Genomic DNA, 24336 nt, shown 5'->3' on the forward strand with positions numbered 1-24336 from the left:
CTAGCATGTCAGGGAGACGCTTCCAAACTGCCCAATTCCTTACATGATTTACTGTGAACATCAATCCTTTTTTTGGGGGGGGTGGAATTTACCCCGAAGCGAGTGTATAGGATTGCAACCCATGTCTGCCTTTTCTGCATTGGGCTATTTTTCTGCATGCGGGGAATATTTTCATATGTGGAAAACTGCCCTCAAGCACGTGACGGCCTGAACAGTCACCACACCAGTGGGTTTCTCCTAAGAAACAATCGGAATTCATTTCAGATGAACCGGGCTGCAGTTCCCCCAAGGTTTAGGCCAAAGAAAGCTTTCGTCTTCATGGTATCACTAAACTCTATGTTGCTTTTTTTTTTGTGCCAATTGATTGGCAGGGCGCTTCTCCTCCCTTGCTTTTCCAGGAAGTCCTCACAATGGCTCCCATCATTTCCTCAATTTATTAGTGCGCGTGTTCGTTTCCTTTCAAGCCGGCGGCCGCGAATCCGAGTCACTTTCGCCGGGCTGTTGCATTGCCGAGGATTTATTTTCCACGGTCTCTAATCCGATTGCGTTGGCTCTTTCCGACCGACCTGTACACACCTCCTGCACAAAGTCCAAAGGCAAGGTCGAAGAGAAACAGATTTTCTTTCGATCGCTGATGCCTCCAGAGATTTTCGCCTCTCTCCCCTTCGTGAGAGGCATTTAATGGACTTTAGCTCAGCCGTAGGATGAAAGAGCTATTCTGGGGAAGCTGCTGGGTCATTTCTGGCTCCTTCGAGCAGACTTATTTTAGAGGTTCTCAAACTTTCTCTGCTCCTGTATAGGTGAAGCCATCTTTTCTCACAGAATCACAAAACTTCCTCTCTCTTCAGGCAAGCCCTGGAAAAAATCACAACCACTTTCTTGTTCTGTATCTTTAGGTAGCTTCAACACGTATCTGTCTACTGAAAGAAGCACCTCTAGAAGCCCTTTAACAGCAGGAATATCCTGGCGATAGTAAGCCCAGTTACCCTTGTCTATTACACTTTTTTAACCTCTGCACAAACAACGCTGGCCCCCATTTCTGACCCCTGAATTTAATGAGACTCCCTCCCATGTACATGTTTTAGTGAAGCTTTCTTCCCATAAGATGCCCATAACATTGCGCTGTTAAGATTTCCTTCTCTGGAGGACAAGCCTAACAAGGCCAGCATCCATCTATCTGTGTAAAGAGGAATTCCATAGGGAAACAGCTTCAACAAGAATACACCAGGAAATTCGACTCTCTCCCCCGGGTTTAAACAAAGATAAGGGCTTTTTCCTCCCTGGAAAAGACCCTGATGTTGGGAAAGTGTGAAGGCAAGAGGAGAAGGGGACGACAGAGGATGAGATAGCTGGACAGGGTCATCGAAGCGACCAACATGAACTTGGCACAACTACGGGAGCCAGTGGAAGATAGGAGGGCCTGGCGTGCTCTGGTCCATGGGGTCACGAGGAGTTGGACACAACTTAAATGACTAAACAACAAAGGGCTTTTTGTCTCGTTTCATTTCTTAATTGGCTCATCCCTGCAAGATGGGCTGTATGGCTACCCTACCGTGTATAGCCCCCCAAAAAGATTTCCAGCGAGACCGTAAGATGGAAACAGGTCCCTTCTGCCTTTGGCTAAACCAGAAACTCTTTGAAAACACAACATCTTTGCTTTACGCCATAAAGTGTAAGAGACAAGGGTAACTGGGGTAGCTATTTCCAGGATGTTTCTGCTCACCAGCACTTTTGAGCGTTTAAGACAATGGTCTGCAAACCTTCTATAGTTTATTCCATTCTCTCCCACCCCCATATCCAGGATAAGGGTGCACACATACTCTCCTTGCAATTCACACACTGCTCCTGCCAGCCAAACAAAGCTTTTTAGACTGAAAGGGGTCAAAAGACTCTGTTGTGTTTTTTGCAGTGACTGAAAAATGGGGAAGAAAAAAAAAAGGAATCATTTTTATTAGATGAAATAATAACCTCTTTAATAAACCACATGGATCTACATGCAGCAGCTTCACATCAACACAAAGTAGCTATCATTACAGCTGTCTTTAAAAACAACACCAACCCAACAACTCATTTCTTCCAAAACTTTTTGTAGTCATCCAAGTTGAAAACATCTTCATAAACCGCCTCCTGTTTGGACTGAAGGAGGGCCGCCTTCCGCTTCAACAGCCGGGCTCTCCTTTCGGCCTCCGGGAGGGTATTGCTGTCTATCGGAATCTAGCAATATAAACACCACATTTTAGTCAATAAGATGGCCGCTCTGCTCCCTAGTCCCTCCACAGAGGCACATGCTTCTTGATTCCCTGCAGAAATTCAACATCTCCAGTATTGCTCATAAAAGGGCTTCAGGGCATCAATGTTGTTTTAATTATCTGGAGGCCTCTTTTCTAGGATTTATTATTTTATTTATTTCAAACATTTTTAAACCCACCCAACCTCTTTCTCCTTAAAATCTGGCATTCAATCTGGAGGAGGGAATCTCCCGGTTTTCAGCCTTTAAAAAAAAACCCTACATCCCACGGCCATTCTTTTGTTTCTGTTCATGGGGTATTCTTGGCAAAGATACTCGAGTGGCTTGCCAGTTCCTACTCCAGATGGATTGCGTTTAGTCAGAACTCTCCACTATGACCTGTCCGTCTTGGGTGTCCCTGCACAGCCTAGCTCCTAGCTTCTCTGAATTACTCAAGCCCCTTCGCCACGTCAAGGCAGCAATCCATGAAGAGGAGGAGGCTCTTGAGAGTCCCCTGGACTGCAAGGAGAACAAACCTAATCCATTCCGAAGGAAATCAACCCTGATTGCTCACTGGAAGGACAGATCCTGAAGCTGAGGCTCCACTACTTTAGCCATCTCATGAGAAGAGAAGACTCCCTGGAAAAGACCCTGATGTTGTGAAAGTGTGAAGGCCAGAGGAGAAAAGGGGACGGCAGAGGATGAGATGGTTGGACAGGGTCATCGAAGTGACCAACTTGAATCTGACCCAACTCCGGGAGGCGGTGGAAGACAGGAGGGCCTGGCGTGCTCTGGTCTATCGGGTCACGAAGAGTCGGACACGACTAAACGACTAAACAAAAAAGTGTCTGTGAGACAGAATTCCCAGAAAGGAGAATTATGGGATACGTCGTCTTGAAAACTCAAAATTCCTAACCACTCCCCTACACTCCCTGAAGGGTTAGTTCCAATGTAGATGACAAACCTGCATCGAAAAGTGCTACCTATGAAGGACGTGTGTAGCACCTTTGGAGAAGCACAGATGCTGTTTTCTCAGAATCCCGGGAGATCTTTCTCCCCCCCCCCACCCCCAAAGGGCGAAAAGGCATTCAACTCTCACTGCGAGGATCCGCTTTGGCTCCTTGTAACGGATGTGGATCGTCGAGCCATCAGGTTTGACCAGCAGCACTGGATAGAGACGGGCATATTTCTGCCTCCCGATACAAGCAATGGACGTTCGGTTGGAGTTGAGCTGGCTGGCGGACGTGTGGATCCTGGGAGGTGCGGCCCTGAATGTGGAGAGAGCCTCTAGCCGTAGTGCCCTGGAACCCATGGAAGGAGAACAAGGCCCCCGGTTAGTACAATCTCGGTAAAATTTAATTCAGATGGGGGGGGGAGTTGCTAGAGTTGAATAAACAGACGGCCTGAATTGGCCTTAATATGCACGGAAAGACATCAGCAACGACATGGACCATTTCCTACAGGACCCAGGAAATCTAACGTTTGCTTTAAAAGACAACCACCCTACGCAATTGGGATAGGTTAGTGGTTTAGGTCTCCGGCTGTAGAGTTTGGGAGTTCAAATCCCCGCTGGGCCTCTTTGAGAGAGGCTGAACCCGATGATCCATAGAGTCTGAGATAGTATATTATTACACATTTACGAGCGGTCCTCCGATATGGCACTATAGTTACGCTGCTAACTTAACATTCAAAGGTGGTACCTGAGAGTCCTGATTAGGGCCATCCTTTTGACGCTTAGCCAACAAGACTTTGACTCCGGTGGTTCTCAGAGGCTGGATGCAACCTTTACGACGAACAAAACCCGCAGACGTTTTCAAGGGACATGATCCGAGGCCCACGACGACTCTTTAGTAGTGCATCGGCTGGAAGAAAAAGAACAGCGGGTGTTATTGGGGCTTTTGGCATAAAAGGGTCTTTTTAACTGTTCCGTTAGACCTGTTTGTGGCATCTCCAAGAGAAACCGTTGGTTGTCCTTGTTCCAAAATGCAGCTCCACCACCAATTGGACTGGGAAGGTTGCTCACAACTGGGTGTGTGTGTGTATGTGTGTGTTAATGTGCTGTTAAGCGGCTTCCAACTTAAAACAACGTTTGCACATGGGCAAGGTCTTGAAGACCAAAAGCCGTGGCTTCCGTCGCTCAGCCTATCCCTCTCATGTTCGGCCTTCCTCTTCTCCTCCTGCGTCCCGCTTTTCCCCACCACCGCTGCCCTCGGCGAAGGAGTCTCGCTTCTGCACGGCGTCCATACAGCAATCCCGTGGGTTTTATCTCTCCATTAAGATTCTGCAGACCGTGCCAGAATCAAAAGTCGTTCCGGCCATGGGGGAGAAAAAGAGGAAAACAAACTTGCTTAAGGGACTGGGGGATTCTGGGTGATGTAGTCCACCGGCAGTGGCCTATCCTGCACAGAAAACCAGGGTTGATCCTCCTCATTTATTTTGTAAAAATAAAAAAAATCTTAATTTAGACTGAAATGTGGATATCCACCTTCCTTAAGTCATGCAGCTGGTCCAGGGAGCACGTGACCTCCCGTTCCTCTTTCCCTGGCCCACCTCACAAGGCTGTTGGGAAGACAAAAAGGGCGGGGGGGGGGGAACCAGAATAACCTCGATTTCCCCGCCTTCAGTTCAAGAAAGAAGGCAAGCATTAAATCCTCAACCAGTTCATCAACTACTCCAACTCCGCCCCCCCATAAATCCTCAATGGTTTGGCCTCCTTCGGAGCCATTTCTGTTTCCCCCCTCATTTAATATAAAAATGGTTCGGTCCGAGTCCTTTCCTCCACGCCTTATTTCTTCATTCTTCGTTTCCTTCTCTCCCCCCCCCGAACCCAGAATGGTTTGACCTCCCCCTACCTTATCCTTAATGGTTCGCCCCTCTCCCCAACCTCCTCCGCTGGGTCGTAACCCAAGCCTGGCGCCCACGTGACCCGCGCCTCCTCGAACCTCCTGCGGCCCCGCCCACCTCCCGGCCGCTGGCGATGTCGTCAGACGGCGCTCCTGCCGCGTCATCCCCAAGCGACGCCTTGGCAGCAGCTACTGAGGGGAGAGAGAGAGAGAGAGACGACCTGGTGATGACGTACAAACGCTCCCGGAAGGAGGGGCGGGGCTTGCCTGCGGCGGCGGCGGCAGGACCCCACCCGCCGCCTCCCCCCCATTCCGGAGAGCGGGCCGGCCCACCGTTCTGAGTTACCCTTCCGGGACAAGCGGCTCCGGCTCCTCCGCGCTCCGCTCCTCATGCTCTGGCGGCGCTGGCTGAGCGGCGCCCTCTCAGGTGAGTGCGCCCTTTTCAGGGTCCCCCTGTCGCATCTTCCCCCCCAGCGGTGTTACACCGAAAGCCTTCCCCCACTGCTCCCGTGACCCGTTCACCTTGGTTCCACCCCGCTGGGCTTCTTGGCTGGGGATTTAAGCTCGCTCTCTTTCAGCCTCGCCCGCCCTGCCTTCGCGCGGGATGGGGTGGGGTGGGGGCTCTCCTCGTTCAGCTCTCCCCTGCCCAGGGTTACCCCCCCAAACAAAACCCTTCCCCACCCTTTCTCCCCCCCCCCATCACTCCTTGCGGCCATGCAGGCTCTGGGATGGCCACACCAAGCCTGGGGGAGGGGTTGGGGGGGGAAATCACCTAGAAAAAGAGAAATCAGCGCTCCTTGGAGCCCCCCCCCATACACTGGCTATTGGGGAAAAATATATATTAACATCAAAATTAAAAAAAACTTTTTAATATCAAAATTTAAAAAATAATAGCAATTTTTAAAAAAGCATTTTAATATCAAATTTTTTGAAATATTTTAATTTTAAAATACTAAAGATATTCAGGGCCCTTTCTTCCATGCTTCTGTTTTTAAGTGGCCGCTCTGACTCGCCTTCGTGGCCCCCTCCCCAAAGGGTTCCAGCTTGGCTCCTGCTTTCGTCCCCCCCCCCCGGTGCCCCCTTCCCTTCTTCCTCTCTCTGGTGCCTCTGCAAGGATCTTGCTATCCCAAGATCCTGCATCCCGCTCTCCCGATCACATCTTCCACTCTAAGATCCTTTTCTGCAGCCCCTGTGCCTCTGGTACTTGTTTTCAGTTAAACTGCCTTGGATTCCAAAAAAGACTTGAGCTGCATCGCTGTACGATGCTCATTTACATCTGAGTGCAAGTGCTCGTAAAAATCAGTATGAAGCGAACGTTATCTGTCTGGGCCTGCGCTCCGTTCTGCAGCCCTTTAGGAGATGCTTCGTCCGTGCTGCCTGTCCCCTTTCTGGGGTTGGCTTTTTGACACTGTGCCATAAAGAAAGTCCTAAAGAGTGCAGGCTTTTTGCCCGTTCTGTGGTGCCGCCAATACTCTCTTAAGTGGCTCCTGCGCCTTAGCAAAGGAAGGAAAAGAGCTGTCAAGATGCATTTACTGCTGCTTCTCCCTTCATGGGATTGCTTTAAAAAACAAAAAAAACAAGAGCAGCAAACCGGTTTGAAGATGGAAGGAGTTCATACTTCCTTGTCAGTTGCCTAGAGATGCCGTCAGCCTTGTTTCTTCTGCTTAAGCAGAACTGCTCTGTGGAGCAGAGGAAATGGATTAAAAAGTGCTAGCGGGCATGACATTTAACAGCAGCTAGACTGCAGAATTAATATGCAATCCAAGTCGTCATCAGTAATAACAATGACCCCAGAAAGGAATAATAAAAAAAGAACAGCTAGCAGCATGGGAAACCAGTCTTTTTTTTCAAAATGGATTTCTGGGAAAAAAATCATAGCAAACAGTTGTACTTGGAGCCTGTGAAATTTTCAGGGAGACCTACAACATTTGAGCTGGTGAGTGGCTGTGCTGAGTTGAACTGCTGAAAGAACAGTTGGCAGTTATTACTCACGGGTCTGCCCTGTCTTGTGATTTCGGCAGGGTGACTTCTATTTCCGTATAATTCTCCATTTAATTCTTCTGTTTCCTCATAATTATTCTGCATGCAGACCACGGAAGCAGGAGGTATCCAATTATAGCTGCCCTCTCTGTCCACACTGTGCTCTTGTAGGAACTAGAGCTGTCGCTTGTAAGCAGGAACTGCTTCCTTGAACCTTGGCTGTTTGCAGTTGGGAAGAAATTCAAATACAAGTAGCTTTTATTGCACCTGAAGTTGTTTACATGGTGTGGTTTTCCTGGCTCTTACACAGAAGCAGATCTGTTCTGAATATGTGTGTGAGTTTGTGTTTTAAAAGATAAAAATGCTAACTAAATAAGATCCAGTTTGCGGCTGATTGTTTTATTTCTAGTCAACAAAGATTTCAGCTCCCTGTCCCTTTGGTATCCTTATTCTCAGTCTGTATCGTTGAAGGCTGTTTGGAATAAACCGTGTTCCATGTCTTTACTGTCCTTCCAGAAGCAGACAAAAAAAACTTTCTCTTTAGGCAGGCTTTCCTTTAAATGACTGGTTGACCAAGGGTTTTTTTAAGGTATTATTTTATCCTGTTGTTTTATTTGTGTTTTATTCCTCTTATTATGAGTTTCATAGGATATCTCTTTAATGCTTTTTAAGTATGGTAATAGTTTATTGTTCAGCTTTTAACTTTGTTTCTTTTAATACTATAATAAGCCACCTTGAATCCTTTGGGGAAAATGGCAACGTATAAATATTTGAAATAAATAACATTTCCTCTTTAGGTGGCTCCCTCTAAGTACTGTACATGACTTCTCCTGTTGGGTAGGACTTAATGTGAGCGACTTTCACTGTGTGTGACTCTTCAGGTTCTTGACCCTAATCTCCAGAGGCTAAATGCAATTGTTAGTCTTAATCGGAATAGATCTCCTCCTGAATCAATAGGACTTTGGTAACTCAACACTTACAGACGTCCCATGGATTTGGTGGGCCTAGCCTTCTTTGGGACCATTGAATTTGGCTCTCTGTATTGTTCCCCAGCCAGACTGTTCTTTAACTTCCCTGGCCATGGAGATGTTTGGGTGTTACTTGATGTTTATGGTGTCATAAAAGAGGAAGCGGATGGGGAAGGAATTCCATCCTGTTCAGCTCCTTACCGCTGATCGACAAGGTAGCTGTAAACAGAAGTAGCTCAAGTTTCGATAAGCATACCGGTGTCATCGGCTGATTTCACCTGGGGAGAAATCCCTTCTCAATCCCATCTGGAAAGATGGTCCTTGGTTACAACTTTGGGATTGCCATGTTAAAGGAATTCATGACAGGAGACTAGGGAAAAAGATGCTTCCAGTCAGATAGACCAGTGGTTCCCCACCTTGGATCTCCAGATATTCTCGGACTACAACTCCCAGAAATCCTGGCCGGCAAAGCTAGGGGTGAAGTCTTCTAGGAGTTTTGCTCCGGGAACATCTGGGGACCCAGCATTTGGAACCACTGAGATAAACTGTACAGGGGTGGCTGGAACAGTGGGCTCACACTGAGATTTCCCTTGTTTGTTTAAAAGGACTGACATGGTCCTTTTATAAGCTCCTGAAAGTGTAAAGGCCCTGATTGGACTGGCTTGTTGTTATTGCTGCAAATTTGTGTAAACTGACGGCAAGCAAAATAAAACCATCCGTTCCTTTCCTTGTCTTTTGTCCATAACCTTTCAGCATGTATAAGTGTTGCTTTCCTGCTCTTTGGTCCCACATTCTAAAAGCCTGTGAACTTGCAGAAGGGCACGCTATAAATAGGAAATGCGATTAAAAGTGCCTAATTGAGAAACCTTTCTTGAGGCTGCAGTGAGAACCTTTCTCTAATCTTCTTTTCTCCAGATGCTGAGCTGCTCTGCTTTTTCTCCCTCTTAAGCTTACGTGCTACCAAGATCTGTCCCTTTAGTCTATATACCGTAGGTTTATTTCACTCCCAAATGCAGAGCTGAGAAGAATAACATGTAAAAGTCTTTTTCCTTCCCTGTATCCTCCTTTTGCCGCCATGTGCAAAAAAAGTGTCCAAAATGGTCTCTTGGAAGCAGGAGAAATTATCCAAATGATCTCGTTGGACTTTTAGCAAACTCTCTTCCTTTGAGCTGGTGCCCTTCAGACATTTTGACTTACTTAGAAGCTAGGAAAGGGCCACATCCTTGGGACCGCTCCGTGGTTTAGTGGACAGAGGCCTGGTCAAGACATGAAACAAAAGTATTTATTCCAACCCATGTTGTTGAATGTAAACTGGGATTTGATTGGTAGATATGTCTTCTCCATTTTTCAGCATGGCCAAAATTCATATTTTTTTTCCTCCTGGGAGAAAAAGCTTCAGCACTTCTAGAATATCAGCATCTCTGCCTCAGTCAAAATGGGATGATAGTACTGTACTGTAGATACATACATGGAGATTTTGCGCACATGTTTCAGCGCCTCCCCTATAGAGATAGCGGTCACTTTGAACTAGAAAGTTGTGCTTTGCTGAAGGTAAGCTCAAGGTAAGGTTGAAACTTCTAGCCATTGAAAGGAGGAGGAAACAGCAGGAGAGGGATTAAGGATCTGGCAGGTGGCTTTTTATTGGCCACCGCAAGGCGAAGGATGGGTAATTTAAGGCTTTAGGTCCACAGAAATAGCCAGGTACTCTGCCTCCTCTGCCTCTTCCCTGTGAGAACACAATCAGCTTATTGCTCACACAGAAACGCAGCTGTGATTGTGTCGTTTCCTTTAGAAAGGACCACAACTGAGCAGAAGGTAAGGTAGGAGAGGTTGGAGGAGGCTGATGCAGTGGGACACCCATCACTGGTATCTAAGAGAGAAAAGCCTTCATTAAAGACCAGGTTTCTCTCGTGTCCTTTAAACTTTTGTTAGTGAGGTAGAAACAAATTCGAGCTAACAAAAATGCAGAGTTCTTTAGAAATCCAGGGCATGTGTTTGCTGCCTCTTCGACAAAGCTAGTTGGCTTTCTTTATTTCAAAGAGAGAGAGAGAGAGAGAATGATGATGATGATGAATATTAGGTAGGTAGGTCCTCTGATGCGTCACTGGTTATCCCATAGGAACCATACTGTGGATGGTCAGCTTGGTAATAAAGTGGTGGGCTTCCCTTGTGAATCCATTGAAGGACCAAGGATGTTAAACTGTATCCTGACAGTGTGGATGGTTCATTGCTAATATTTATTGTAGATTTGGAAAGAGGCAGAACGAGGCAACCAGAAAGATCATGGAATGGGAACTCCTTGCTTAGAAAAGAGAAAAACATTTCTCGAAACGTTGAAAGCATGCTGGGAAAATGTCTTTTTTTAAGGAGAAATGACACCTTGAGGAAAGCTAAAGTAAACCTTTGGTCTAGATGGGCGGGATAGAAATCCAATAAATGAAATAAAATAATAAATAAAAAAGGAAGCACTGCTTGCATCTTCCATCAAAAGTAAACTGGCTGCAGAAAAGGCATCGTTTACTGTATATCTTGCCTTGAAAATGGTCCGTTTGAGAGATCTATGTGTCTGTTCCTGTCTTATGCATGCTTGTCCAAGTGTTAAGGATCCAGTTTGTTCTAATGGAGTCCCAAAGGGAGGCATTAAGGATTGCAACATCAAAAATATATTCAGTACCAAACCTTGAGAAGGTTGAGATGTCTCCTATGGGAATGAAGCAAATTGATACAGCACTAATGACCATTGCAGGATAAGTAGGGAATAATAGAAGTCGAAACCAGAAACCGCACCTTTTATTGCAAAGCTATGGAAAAGTTTGGTAGCAAAAACTGTAGTAAACAAAAAGGAAGTAGGTTGTCGGGACTGAGCCAGTCTCCGCATTGGTGTGAGGGCTGTGTTTTATCTACAGCCCCTGCAGGAATTGTAATCCTCTGATGTTATAGATTTGCTTACATGCAAGTTGTCAACCTATGCATTTTAAGGGAGGAATACTTTAGCTTAGGAAGCCTTTCATTCATTCAAAAAGAATCTATTCTGCAAGCGTTGCAATTTCCATTTATTTTCTGCTAGAAACAGGGAGGTAGTCCTCCGGTCTCTGCTCCTAAATAAAGACTAAAAACATTTTGGACTTTCTAATTTAGGAAATTGAGGATTCAGAGGTGGAAAGGGAGCACGGGGCAGATTTGGAAGAAGAGAATTAGAAATTCTACCCCATATTCTCTCTCTCTCTCTCTCTCTCTCTCTCTCTCTCTCGTTAGCACTAGAATTTGGGTGATCTGTCGAGGATTCAGACAAACAAAACACAGTTTCATACTCTGCATGAGTAAAGCTTAGGATTCGTAGACGCAGGATCTTGGCAACACAGGATCTTGGCAACGGCTTCTGGTTTAGACAGCTTTAAAGAAGATTAAGGAAATTAGCCTCAGTGGGGGAAGAGAACCTGCATATTGAGAGGCAGTGTATCTTAGGTAGGGCAGGTGGTAAATTGGATGGATTGATTGATTTTGCGTGTGTGTGTGTCAGGTGTACTTGGTTGATCCCTGTGGGAAATCGGAGTCCAGATTATGTTAATGCCTTGGTCCACCCTAGCAGGATGTGTGTGTCCGTATCTCTGAGTGACTGATCATGCTTTCTTTTATTTTATTTACGATTCTAGCCAGATAAATTCAACAACCACATCCAGAAGGATTTATGTGGCTTTGATTTTGGAGATCAGCTGCAATCTGTGTCTAGTTTGTAAGCTTGCAGTCAGGAGGACCTGTCATACTCCTTGGGTGTAAACTCTCCTGGAAATCTTTTTTGTTTATTTCTATAAGGCCAAAGACAAAAGAAAAATAAAGAAGACGAACTGCTGTGTTTCAATGTGAGCTTGTGTGGACAAGTCCACTTCCTATCGAAGGCATAGATTTATGAAATAAGTAAAGAACATTCTGTAAATTTCTTGTAACATTTCCCAAGGTTACGTAGCAGCTTTCTAGCAGGACTCTAGGTCTCCTAGCCATAAATGTGCTCTCAAAATCATAGGGGAACAACGTACCATGCAATGCTCTCTAATGTTGGGAATGCTAATTGAGAAGAGATTAAATTTTTTTTTTCTGAACATGACCAGGTGCCCCTGAAAGGAATCCCTTTCTTGCAATATTCTACAACTTGCAATATTCTACAACTAGCATGCTTAACCATGCTGACTCTTTAACAGTCTTATGTAAAGTATGTATTTGTTACTTTCATGCTTCATGGATTGGACATTGCTTATTGTAAGCATTGCTTTAATAAAACATTTGGAAAGATTTGGAAACAGTTATAAAGGCCATTTCCAAAATCAGTTCTGAAGCCCAAAAGTGTTTCAGTGTACTCTAGCTTTAGCTACCAAGGAGTTTCTTCCCACAGATTTCTCTCCCCCCCCCCCCCAAGAGAATGCCCTGTCACATCCAAAAGGACTTCTGTAGGACTCCTTTATCCACAGGATCAGTATCCACAGATTCACTTATCCACACTCTGAAAATATTAAACATGTTAAAAGAAAAATCCTAAAATATATATATTTCTAAAGGTGAGGTTAGCAGAACTGCCCGCTAGAGGATGCCAGAGACCATGCGATGTATAGTGTTTGCTATCATTCGTGTTTTTCAGCATCCACAAGGGCTTGGAACCGGTCCCCTGCGGATACGAGGGCCCTACTGTTTCCTGGCCCTGAACCTGTTTAGGGGTTTTGTAGGGTCAAACGGCAACACCTTGAATTGAACTGAGATGCAGATTTGAAGCTAGTGTACTTTGGACAAGACCAGTGAAGAGTTGTCTCTAAAGGTTGCACTAGCAGTAGTCTAGTCACTACATTTTATACTAGCTTTAGCTTCCAAACACTCTTCAATGGAAGCCCTACATAGAATGCATTGCAGTAGCCTAACCAGGAAGTGATCAAGGCATGGCTCAATGTGGCAAATTCAGCCTTTGCAAGAAACAGACACAGCTGAAGAGAGGCACTGCTGACCTAGCAGCCCCCTTGGCTTACCACGATTACTGCTGGATCCAAGATCTCTTCCAGGCTGTTTTGGCTGACCAACGGACCACCCAGCTTTATCAAGATGGCGCTCCTTCCTTCCTTCCTTCCTTCCTTCCTTCCTTCAGCCTTTTCTGTTTATGCCTGTTATTTGCTGCTGTTCTGTCTCTTGATCCTACTCCCGTCTGCAAGCTTTAAGCCTCTACTTGTACCCTTTATGCCACTAGCCCATGTAAAATGGCCACGCGGTCCAAATTTTGATTCTCAAACACACGCCTTCAGCCGGTACTCGCTTTTTTGGGGAAACACACCTGATCCTAGAATTCGTTTCTTGTGGAGGGCTTTCAACATCACCACCAGTACCTAATGGAAAGACAGATGTATGTGTAACACCTTGCAGTATGAAGATTTTGTCTTTATGAGACAAGCTTAATTGGAAACGGCAAATCCAGGTCCTTTGCAGGTGGATCTACTCGGAATTGTTTGGAGGAATTTTTACTGTTTGGTCTGATTTTTACAGTAAAGCCAAGGTGCTGTGTTGCTGTTGATTTTCTGTTTCATTCACTTATATTGAAGAATTTGCAAAAAGATATGATCTTCCTTTAGGTGGTTCAGTAAATAAAGTCTTCCTTTCCAAACACAGCTGTCTCAGTGTTCCTACAACTCAAAAAGTAGGATATTCCCAAAAGAAAGGAGAGTGTGTTTAATTTTAATGAAAATTGTTGGGGTTAAAGCTGGATGAAGTAAAGAAATTCAGACCACAGATTAAACCCCTCCTCTTTCAAAATATGAGCACATCGGTCGCTTTTCCTGGATAACTGTGGTTTAGGCATCTGGCCAGAGGTTGGGAGTTTGATTCCCCCGCTGGGCCTCTCTGATAAGGACTGAGCTCAATGATCCACAGGGCCCCTTCCAGCTGTGCAGTTCTAAGATGATCATGATGATGATGATTTTACCTGGCACTCCCAAGTAAACACAAGAGTCGAACTTGCTCATTGGGTTGCTAAAGAGGGATAACCTTCACTGACCTAGAGCAGAGCCTTTTAAACCCGAGTCGCCTTCCTTCAAATGTAGATCAAACGGTATGGTCTAATGAAAAAAAAAGTTGTGATTGTGAATAGGATTGCAGTGCAAGTGTGATGTTGGCAGCTGGCAACGTTATCAAAAAGTGTGTTTCTACTCAGCTCTGCCACACGGTGATGCATCCTGTAAGGGGTGGGGTTGCTGTTAGAATGATGCTGTGGTGTTTACTTGAGGTGGAAGTTAAGGGACAATAATAATCATGGGCCATCAAGTCAGTTCAGACTTACGGCTTCCAGGGTTTTCTAAGTAGAGAATATTCAGAAGTGGTTTTCCATCCCCTTCTTCCGGGGCTGTGCAGCTTCCCCAAGGCCATACAGGCTGGCTGTACTCACAGCAGGCAATGTTGGGGGGAAGAGGTACCCATCTTCGGAGAGGGCGATTGTGGTCTTCATGCCCTTGCTTTTGAGCCATATCGTTCCAGCTGTAACGGTTTGCTCCAAACCCAGGGTTTGGTTGTGTTCCCTTCTTTGTGAAATGTATCATTATATACTGATTGCACGCCCTGGGTTTCTGCAAACTGTTTAGAGTTGCTGCAAAACAATGAAGTCCTAACGAAGCCACTGCTTGCCTTCCTCCAGTTATGACGGGACCAAGGCCAGTCGTCCTGAGCGGGCCTTCGGGTGCCGGGAAGAGCACGCTGCTGAAGAAGCTGTTGAAGGATTACGAGAATGTCTTCGGCTTCAGCGTCTCCCGTGAGTGAGTTCTCTTCTGCCGGGCTGTTTGGAGGGCTGCGTGTTTGCATTGAGTGTTGCCAGGGTGGTGGTGGTGGTGGTGGTGGTGGTGGTGGTGGTAGCAAGTCCTTGCCTGTGTGTGCGCATGCGATGGATTTGTGCATGCAGTATTGCTTCATGCTCTCAGACGCTTTAAGGTCTGTGCTCATGGAAAAAAAGCAAAAAAAAAAAAAAAACCAAACTGAAAAATCCGGTGTTGAGCCCCCCTGACCCATCCTCAATCCATCATGGTGAGATCCAGAGAGTTACAGTCTGTAAAAGAAGGAAAATCCTCCCAGCTCTGCTTCTCCTTATCTGAAGCCTGATGGGCTGAAAATCAAATAGGGGAGAAAACTGCAAATTATTTTTAACCTGCCTTGTAACGGAAGAACACAACTTTTTGAGAGGTGTTTCCCATCCACTATTCTTTCCTCCGATCAAGAAATGGGTTTTTACAGCCAGCGTCTGGCTGGCAGCTCCACCCACTTTGTACAACCAAAATCCAGGCCATTCTTTCACTCATGTCCCTGTTTTCCATGCCCGCTCTGCGTGCATCTCTTTTTTAAAAAGCGATGGAGAAAGACCTAAATCAGGTCGATCCATGACATGCTCGTATTCAGTTTTAAAAGAAACCCAGCCTTAAATTAAACTGAGAAAAACTGTTTTTACCAGTGGGTCCCCAACTGTTCTCAGGCAACCACTCCCAGAAATCCTGGCCATCACATCTGGTGACGAAGGCTTCTGGGAGTTGTAGTCCAAGAACATCTGTGGACACAAGGTTTGGGAACCACTGATTTAGACTATCATGGGGCTGGTGGGGGAAAGCACATCCTGTTGCTTTAAGGTTTTTCAGCTACTTCACAAAAACATGTAAGTTTTCATCTGATGTGTTGGTTTAAGACATATATATGTATATTATTTACTGCTTCCAGATACCACAAGGCAACCGAGACCTGGAGAAGTGAATGGAAAAGGTCAGTGTCCAGATACCCGTTCCTTTGCAGGAGACTCAGTAAAGCCGCTTTACCCAACCCAGTGTCCTCCAGATGTCTTGAACTACACATCCCATTATCCTACCCATACTGGCCTGTGAGTTATGGGAGTTGTAGTTAAACATCTGGAGAATGCCACATTGGAGAAGGCTGAGCAACTGTCTCTCTAAAAAAAAAAGTTTGCTTCTGGAATATGGCGCCTGATGGGGGACAGAGCAGGAACTGCCCAGTCTTGAGAGGTTGTTGAGGACAGGTTGTTACTCACCGGTAGAGCACACAAAACCAAGGTGGTTTTGTTCTTGTTAGGTTTTGCCCATCAAGTGACTATTGAGGGAGTGGCTTTTATCATATCGATATTTTTTCCTTTTTTTAAAAAAAGGTCTTTTAAAATTGTTTTAAGTTCAAAGAAGTATTAATGTTCAAGACAATTCTACGGCATTTGAACACGGTAATTTTTTTCAGTGTTTTTATCTGCACTTGTGTTTTATTTATTTTTACCGGCCTGTTTGAATTTTATTGAGGGTTGCCTTCCTTTCCACTTCTTGGGGGGGAGTGGGAAGGCTGACTATAAATTAAACCCAATCAATCAATCAATCAGTCAGTCAATCAATCAATCAGTCAGTCAGTCAGTCAGTCAGTCAATCAGTCAATCAATCCATCAATTAATCAATCAAGTGAAAGCAGCTTAGGTTGCCCAGTACCTGGAAGGCATAGCACCATGGAGCTAGAAGGGGGTCTATAAGGCCATCCAGTCCAACCCCCTGCTCAAGGCAGGGTTCCAAAGCAAAGCAGAGCTGACAGAGGGTGACCCATCCTATTCGTGGAGGTGCAGCAGCGGGTGGGGTGCCTGCATGCCGCTTGACGGGTCAACATCATGTAGGTGTTCTTCTGGAGAGTTCACCGGAGATGTCTTCCAGGACTGGATGCCAAGGTTGGAAGCTTGCTTTTCGGGGTGGAGGTGGATGTTCACAGTGGATTTTGTGTTGGTTCATATTAAGAATGTTTTATCCCATTTAAAAAGTTCCTAGGAAGGGTAACAGATGAATCAGAAAAGAAACATATAATAATAATAACCTTTGAACTGCAGAGCTGGAAGGGACCCTATATGGACCATCGAGTCCAGCCTCTCTCAAGGAGGCCCAGTGGGGGAATCGGAACTCCCAACCTCTGGCTTCCCAGCCAAAGCCACGTAGTAAGAAAAGAAACAGACCCCTTAAGATAGCATGCTGTTGTTATATATGATCAAGTCATTTCCATGTTACAGTGACCCTATGAACAAGTGGAGCTAGCTTGATAGCTCAGTGGTTTAGGTCTCCAGCTGTGGAGCCAGAGGTTGGGAGTTCGATACCCCCACGGTGCGTTTCCAGAGAGAAAAGCCAGCCTGGGTGGCTTTGGGAAAGCTGCACAGTCCCAGGGTGTTCCCCCCCCCCCGAACAAAGGAAAGCTCAACCACTTCTGAGTATTCTCTACCGAGAAAATCCTGAAAATAAGATTGCCATCGGTCAGAATTGCCTTGATGGCACGCAAGACAGGAGATCTATCTTGGGCAAGTGCGCTACGCTTCGGCTTTCAACCGAGAACACCTATTTTGGCTCTCTGCTTAACCTCAGGTGCCTCAGAGGTTGTTTTCTGTTGAGAGGCAGGTTCTCATGGGGAAGAGAGCAAGCAGCCTTTCGAATAAGATCTGCCTTCTCTCCTCTAATTAAGAGGATTCCTCCCAGATTATGAGATCAAGCAAAGAGGGCCCACTTGGGTTGTGTCTGCCTCTCCCATCAGCTGTTCTTCTGCAGTTCATTGTGAGAGAGACTCACAGTTGTGTGGGATGGTTGTGCGGGATTTATTTATTATTTCTATAAACAGGAAGAGCCAGGGGCTTAGGTGGAAATTGACACCCTTCCCAGGTGGGCTTTTTAGGATGGTTTGACATGTCCCTCTGCATATAGAGAGAGCTATATAAAATACCCTGTTTTCTCAGATTACCATTTTGTGACCAGAGAAGAGATGCAGAAGGAAATTGACGCTGGAGGATTCATTGAACATGCACAGTTTTCTGGGAACTTGTATGGAACAAGGTGTGTAATTTTGGTAGGAGAAGAGCTATGGTTCTTTGATGGAGGGTCAGATTGCTCTTGCTTTCTCTCCCACTGGGCACTGTCATGCGGTGAAGCTGACCATTGGCAACCCCAGGGACTAGAATCTTGGGTTTGAAATAAAATTTAAATTAAATAGGTAAATAAATAATCCGGAATGATTATCATTTTTGAATTTCCAAAAGGGAAAGGTGCGGTAGACATGAGGTCTACAAAGGCACAAATCTTGAATTATTTTAGCCTAGATTTCCCTGGGAGCATTCTTCTCCCATACTTGTTGAAAACAGTTCAGGGAACATAGGGGATCTAGGAAGGATAGCAGCTGGCCACGAAGTCTTTTGGGTTTTGGATTCCTTCATCCTCAAAATGCCACATACTGACTCTCCCAACGTGGATGGAAGTGGAAAAGTACAGTTTAGTAGAAAGAGGAAGTTTGTCTACGTTCCTAGGCCACAGGCACATTTCTGCCTTTAGGACCTAAAATAGGTCATTAACCATGATTGTTTTGATGTAGGCTTTTTATTTTATTGGTTTTCTTGGGTGGTTTGGGGTAGTTGTCTATTTTATCTTTGTAAACTGCTTAGAGTAGTGTCTCCCACAAAGCCAGCAGTATATAAATCTACTAACCAACCAACGAACTAGCTAGCTAGCTAGGTATTTTTCTTGACATAGACATGCACTGCCTTGAATCTCTAGGGGGTGGTAGATGCCATATTTGTAATACAGGGGGAATATTTGAGCCTCTGTAATATGTGCATTTTTATTTCAAGTCAGCTGGGCTAAGAAGGCAGCTCGGTGGAGATCAGAATCGAAACCTCTGAAATAAATAAAAATAATGACTGTTAAGATAAAGGTCATCTAGGTGGTAGACATGTTTGTCTGTTGAGGCCAAAGAGAAACCAGAAGTTGGTTTTCATCCGTTTTTGTGTGTCCAGATGAATACAGAGACTGTGTCTCGGGAAGGGGGAAAACTGTGGGAAGGGCGGGTATGTCTGAGGAGGCCTAGAAAGTGTGGGCTGAACCTTCTCATGCGTCGGTACCCTCCCTTCTTGTGTCATTATGCACTATCTGGGACTTAGCTACTCACCCAGACCCCAGTCAGTGCCTTTGTGGTGGAATTAATGACTGCCTGTTGTCTGTTAAAAGTCTTCTTCACTCAGGACCAACACACCTTACTATGGTCCTTCCTTCCTACAGTTTTACACTCCCCCCAGAGACACAGCCACACCACTGAACTGAAGAAGGGTGTTTGGACACACAAAAGTTTATTGAAAAATAAATATGAGTTAGTCTTAAAGGTGCCACAAGTCTTCTGGTTATTAAGAGCTGTCAATGGGCAGCTGAGGGAAAACCGAAAAGGAAAAAACACATCTGGGTGTGCTTTCTGTTGCTGTCAGAGTGCTGTCTAATCAAGTCCACTGTCACAGCAGGATGATGAAGGTCACCGATCAGTTACGGCAACAGAGTTTGAGAAGGCTTATAGGTTGTTCCTGTTTGTTGCTAAGATCAGGGCCTCAGATTTATATGGGGAAACCCTTCTTGCAAGACAGCGCCTCTGCTTTGGAAGCATTAATCAGCCTTCTTTTTTTCCCCCCGTCAGCAAAGCAGCTATCCAGGCTGTCCAAGCACAGAACCAGATTTGTATTCTGGATATTGACATGCAGGGTGTGAAGAACATCAAGAAAACGGACCTTAATCCGATATACATCTCCATCCAAGCCCCCTCCATTGAAGTCTTGGTGAGCATGAGTCGGGCATGGCTTGTTGTGTTGTGTTTGCGACGTGCCGTCAAGTCACATCAGACTTAACGGCCATCAGGTTTTGAAGGTGTGTGAAATGAAGAGTAGTTTTATCGGTGAATTTCTGTGGCCTGGTGGCGGATTTGAACCCAAGTCCTCTGAATCCGAATCCCATCGCTCTATTCATTGCATCACACTTTTGCCCCGTGGCAAAACATAGAACAATATCGCAGTTGAAAAAAAAGAACAAGGAAAACATGAAAATAAAAATAAAATCTTCTCTGTAGGACTCTGTTGTTAAAGGCAGCTTTGAATCGTTCTGAGTAGGATAGAACCGTCCTCATAACGGACGCCGTGCGGTATCAATCTGAGCTCATCAATTCTCGATTTCAGCTCCCATAATCCCTCACCATTGGCTGTGCTGCCTCAGTCTTCTGGAGCTGATCTCCTAAAACATCCGGAGAGTCAAAGGTTCCATGTTTTACGTGGTAAAATGAGTAAGAACAGGAGATTCCAAAATCCACAGTCAAGGGGTATCTTTTCATAGGAGAAACTATCATGAAAAAGCGAATGAGGTTTGGGGCTTTTAAGAACCATCAGGACGGTTCTTAAGGAAAGATGGCAAGGAAGAGGGACTGGTGGGTTGATGGTGAAGACCAAACATCTGGTATTTAGTGAGGGCTGTGGGTTTTGTTTTTTCTTAAGAAAAGAGGTGGGGGCCTGCATTGGTCCATGAACTTTAAGCTGCCCTCACCAACCGAAGCAGAACAGAGCAGAAAGCAGAGAACCCACTGGTGATGTGGGGTGTGTGTCAATCAGCTGTCGAGAATGTGAATCTCACATCTGTTTTTTTGTGGGGTGTAGGAGAAACGGTTGCGGGAGAGACAGACGGAGACAGAGGAGAGTTTACAGAAGCGGCTGAACGCCGCGTCCATCGACATGGAACTGAGTGAGTATCCAGGAACCATAGCGGCTGTGCTGTCCTCTTCCTTTTCTGGTTTGAATCTGGTTTCGGTGTGGATGTTGGTTACCCCCTTTTTAGCATGGCGTTTGTTTGATTCTTTCAAAACATCTGTCTATTTGCTTTGTTTGTTTGTTTGTTTCTAAACATCCTCTTTTAATCCTGTCAGCGGCCTTGGGTCCTTTTCTTTAAGCAGAAAGGAGGGGTAAAATATTTTAAATAAATAAACACATGCACGCATGACCTGCTGATGCGCTCAACCGAGGTGCCTGATCAGCCGCTTTGGGGAGCTGGGCCGGATCGTCCTTTGGTTGAATCCGGCAGGTTCGCTCCTTACCTTCTTGAATGAGTGAGGATGAAGGACTCAACAGGCTGGCCTGTGCATGACAGGCCATCCCAGCTATATTCCTGCCCCAGCTTTTACTCTCCTTTGCCCCTTCTCCTTTCATCCCACCCTCCTGCTTTTAATCTATCGGTGAAAGGAAGGGGAGGTGTGATATTTTCGAGACATGTAAGAGGCCTGTGGTGTCCCAAGCATCTCCAGTTCCACATTGTTTTACAGTCTTTCCCCTGAAAAAAGCCAAACAGTCCAAGCCGGGGGCTTCAAGGAGATCCTCTTCTCCTGGGGATTTCCAGATGCATGGAGGGAAGGAATCCGGGCTGGGCGATGCAGAGAGGGATAAAATGTTGAGCATCAGAGCCACGTCTAGATTGGTGGCTCCTTACCTTTGGAGGGAGGAGAGCTGCGAACAGGAGGTGGAACACCAATGATTCTCAACTGGTGGGACATTATCCTTCTGTGGCTTCGTGGTCCAGGCCAGTCCCCTTTCGGTCCACCTGTCCCCTGTCCTCCAATTTACCATAAATGGAAAAGGTAATGACAACCCCCCGCCCTTAAACCTAGGAGTGTGCTTTTTGGGCAACATGGGTCCTTATGTCATGATGGGGCTCAGATGCTTTGAATAAAGAGGATACTAGGATATAAGAAAAGGAGAGTTGAGAGCCAGTTCAGACCCAAACCTTTCGGTTCCCTCTGAGTGTGTGTTTTAATTCACCAGGTAAGGAGCCTGGCCTTTTCGACTTGATCATCATTAACGATGATTTGGAAAAAGCCTATAATCAGCTGAAGAACACTCTTGCCGAGGTGAGTTCTCCCTTAAATTGGAGAGAGAAGCGTCCTTATCCGGGTTGCCTGGATGAGGTCTCTACATCAAAGAAAGTTGAGAGGAGATCAATAAAAAGGGTTGCTCCCCAGGCAGACATTCCGGGAGTTGATGGAGTTCGCTCAGTTGAACCTTCCGGATATGTTTTTGACTACTCTCTGTGCTGGCTGGGGATGATGAGCCTGGTAGTCCTGCACATCTGAAGTGCCTTCCCTGGTTTGGAGAAGAGGTGGTAGATTCTTGGCTTGCTTTAGAGTCCTGTGGGAGGTCCTCCCACCAGCCAGAACATGGCCCCTCTTCCTTCACAAGGGCCGTTCCCACTGCGGGTGCTTCTCCTGGGCACCGTCTGGGTTCCATTTGGGCTTGTGGTGTTTGGTTGCCATCGGTCGTTTTGGGAGTCTCCTTGGGTGGACGGTTTGGGAAGCCCACCCCCCACCCAGTTCTAGGGTGCAGTTCTTTCTGCCGCTTCAGGTCTGTGTTCTGTAACCAAGTGGGATGAGCAGTGACTCTGCTGTGTAATAAGGAGCTTACGCTCTTCCTTTCTCCTCCGTGCAGGAAATCCAAAAGGCACAAGGAGCCAAGAAGTCGTGAATCTTCAGGGTGCAGACGCTTGGATTTTGCAGACATTCCCAATGTCTTTTCCTGCCTGTTCTGTACTAGAGAGAAAGACACACAGAGACACATTCCTCTTTTCCCCTGATCCCCTGTGGAATTCTAGCAACTTTCTACTAAAGAATAAAATGTCAAATTTAGACCATTTTTGTGCTCCTTCCTTCCTTCCTTCCTTCCTTCCTTCCTTCCTTCCTTCCTTCCTTCCTTCCTTCCATCCATCCATCCATCATCTCTTCCTTCCTTCTATCCATCAACTCTTCCTTCCTTCCTTCCTTCCTTCCTTCCTTCCTTCCTTCCTTCCTTCCTTCCTTCCTTCCTTCCTTCCTTCCTTCCTTCCTTCCTTCCTTCCTTCCATCCATCCATCCATCCATCCATCCATCCATCCATCCATTAACCCATCCATCCATCCATCCATCCATCCATCCATCCATTGACTAACCCATCCATCCATCCATCCATCCATCCATCCATCCATCCATCCATCCATCCATCCATCCATCCATCCATCCATCCATCCATTGACTAACCCATCCATCCATCCATCCATCCATCCATCCATCCATCCATCCATCCATTGACTAACCCATGCATCCATCCATCCATCCATCCATCCATCCATCCATTGACTAACCCATCCATCCATCCATCCATCCATCCATCCATCCATCCATCCATCCATCCATCCATTGACTAACCCATCCATCCATCCATCCATCCATCCATCCATCCATCCATCCATCCATCCATCCATCCATCCATCCATCTCCTCCTTCCTCCCTTCCTCCCCTTAAGACAAATCAGTAACAGCAGAAGAATTCTCTGGGCGTACCTGCTTGTATTCAATGCTTATCTGCTCTGGTCATCATCCTTCCTCCCACATACCCCAATCCTGAGCAACTATTATGCAGTACTCAACTTGGACCTCTAACCTCTTAAGGGCTAACAGGCGACCTACGACCATCCCTCACTGGGATCCGTTTTTCTGCCCCAGAGAAAGCAAGGCGCTTGGTGTCTCTCTCTTTTCCTTTTCTTTTTCCTGCTACTTTGTCCAGTGCTGTGCCTTGGAGGCTCCAGCGTTCCAGACAGATATTTGCCACGGTCACACACACGACGTGCGATGTGCAGAGAGAGAGAGAGAGCATGCGGAGAGATTGCTTTTTTGAACTACCATTCCCAGAATCCACGCGCAGCATGGCCTCTGACTGTGGATTCTGGGACTTCTAGTGAAAAAAAAAGATGGATGTTTCTAAGCTCTAAAAATGAGCACATGGACCACCTTGGGTCCTTTTTTAAGGAGAAAGGAGGGATAGAAATATTTTATATAAATAAATAAATCCACCACCCCCCACTCCCACTGCTTGTCACGGAATTAGGAGCCTTCATCAATTCTGGGGTAGCCAGAATTTTGCCCAAGCCCCATGGCTAAGCTGGTGCCCAGAACCCATCGCTCCTCATTACGAGTAGAACGCTACTGCTTTAACGAAATTGCGTCCAAAATCATCTGTTCCAGAGTTGTCGTGTGTGAGCCTTGCATCGCCTTCATTTCTGTCGGGTGGTATAGCTGAGGAGCGATGGAACAGCAGGAGTGAAATGCAAGCAAGGGTGTCAAAAGTCAATGCATTTAACCAGGAAACGTCTGCTCCATGGGCATTTATAGTTCTACATTTCTTTCACCTGTACAGAATCTGCAACTTGGAATACATTTGCACAAACACCATAGAATTGTTTTTGTATTCCCATTTTTTTGCTGCTGGTGGGGAGGGCCAGGGTCCGAATAGGGAGCCCCCTGAACCACTGGGAATTTTTTTCCCAGTCAAGGCTGGATCATTATTTATTTCAGTTCCACGAGTGTAACAAGGTGGCCAGCTTGTGAAAATCTTGCAGGGTAGAAGGACCCATTATTTGTATTATGTAGAAGGCTGAATTACCAAAGGGTGCTTTGGCAATTCACATTTGAGGGTTTCTCTCCCT

The 24336-nt window shown here is 45.9% G+C and overlaps 2 protein-coding genes across 9 annotated transcripts; one reads left to right on the forward strand and one right to left on the reverse strand.

The window, feature by feature from the left end:
- Window positions 1-1945: 1945 nt before the first annotated feature.
- Window positions 1946-5524, reverse strand: MRPL55 (mitochondrial ribosomal protein L55). 3 transcript variants are annotated; one of them, XM_020804941.3, is made up of 4 exons: window positions 5417-5524; window positions 3928-4089; window positions 3327-3528; window positions 1946-2214 (listed from the first exon to the last, which is right to left on the reverse strand). In XM_020804941.3, exons 2-4 carry the CDS (start codon window positions 3948-3950, stop codon window positions 2068-2070), a joined length of 372 nt encoding a protein of 123 aa, XP_020660600.3. In that variant the 5' UTR covers window positions 3951-4089; window positions 5417-5524; the 3' UTR covers window positions 1946-2067. The 3 variants fall into 3 exon arrangements, with proteins under 3 accessions (XP_020660600.3, XP_020660601.3, XP_020660599.3); XM_020804942.3 differs by having other exon boundaries at window positions 5404-5488; XM_020804940.3 differs by lacking the exon at window positions 5417-5524 and adding an exon at window positions 5080-5212.
- On the forward strand, window positions 5357-22505 carry GUK1 (guanylate kinase 1). 6 transcript variants are annotated; one of them, XM_078378408.1, is made up of 8 exons: window positions 5357-5497; window positions 14677-14794; window positions 15741-15782; window positions 17776-17872; window positions 19491-19629; window positions 20494-20578; window positions 21649-21734; window positions 22309-22505. In XM_078378408.1, the coding sequence occupies exons 2-8, from the start codon at window positions 14767-14769 to the stop codon at window positions 22342-22344; spliced, it is 513 nt and encodes a 170-aa protein (XP_078234534.1). In that variant the 5' UTR covers window positions 5357-5497; window positions 14677-14766; the 3' UTR covers window positions 22345-22505. The 6 variants fall into 6 exon arrangements, with proteins under 6 accessions (XP_078234534.1, XP_020660596.1, XP_078234536.1 ...); XM_020804937.3 differs by having other exon boundaries at window positions 5461-5497; window positions 14677-14790; XM_078378410.1 differs by lacking the exon at window positions 5357-5497 and adding an exon at window positions 6658-7006.
- The last annotated feature ends 1831 nt before the right edge of the window (window positions 22506-24336 follow it).

Source organism: Pogona vitticeps, chromosome 6 (genome assembly GCF_051106095.1).
Source record: "Pogona vitticeps strain Pit_001003342236 chromosome 6, PviZW2.1, whole genome shotgun sequence".
In the NCBI taxonomy this organism is placed as follows: domain Eukaryota; kingdom Metazoa; phylum Chordata; class Lepidosauria; order Squamata; family Agamidae; genus Pogona; species Pogona vitticeps.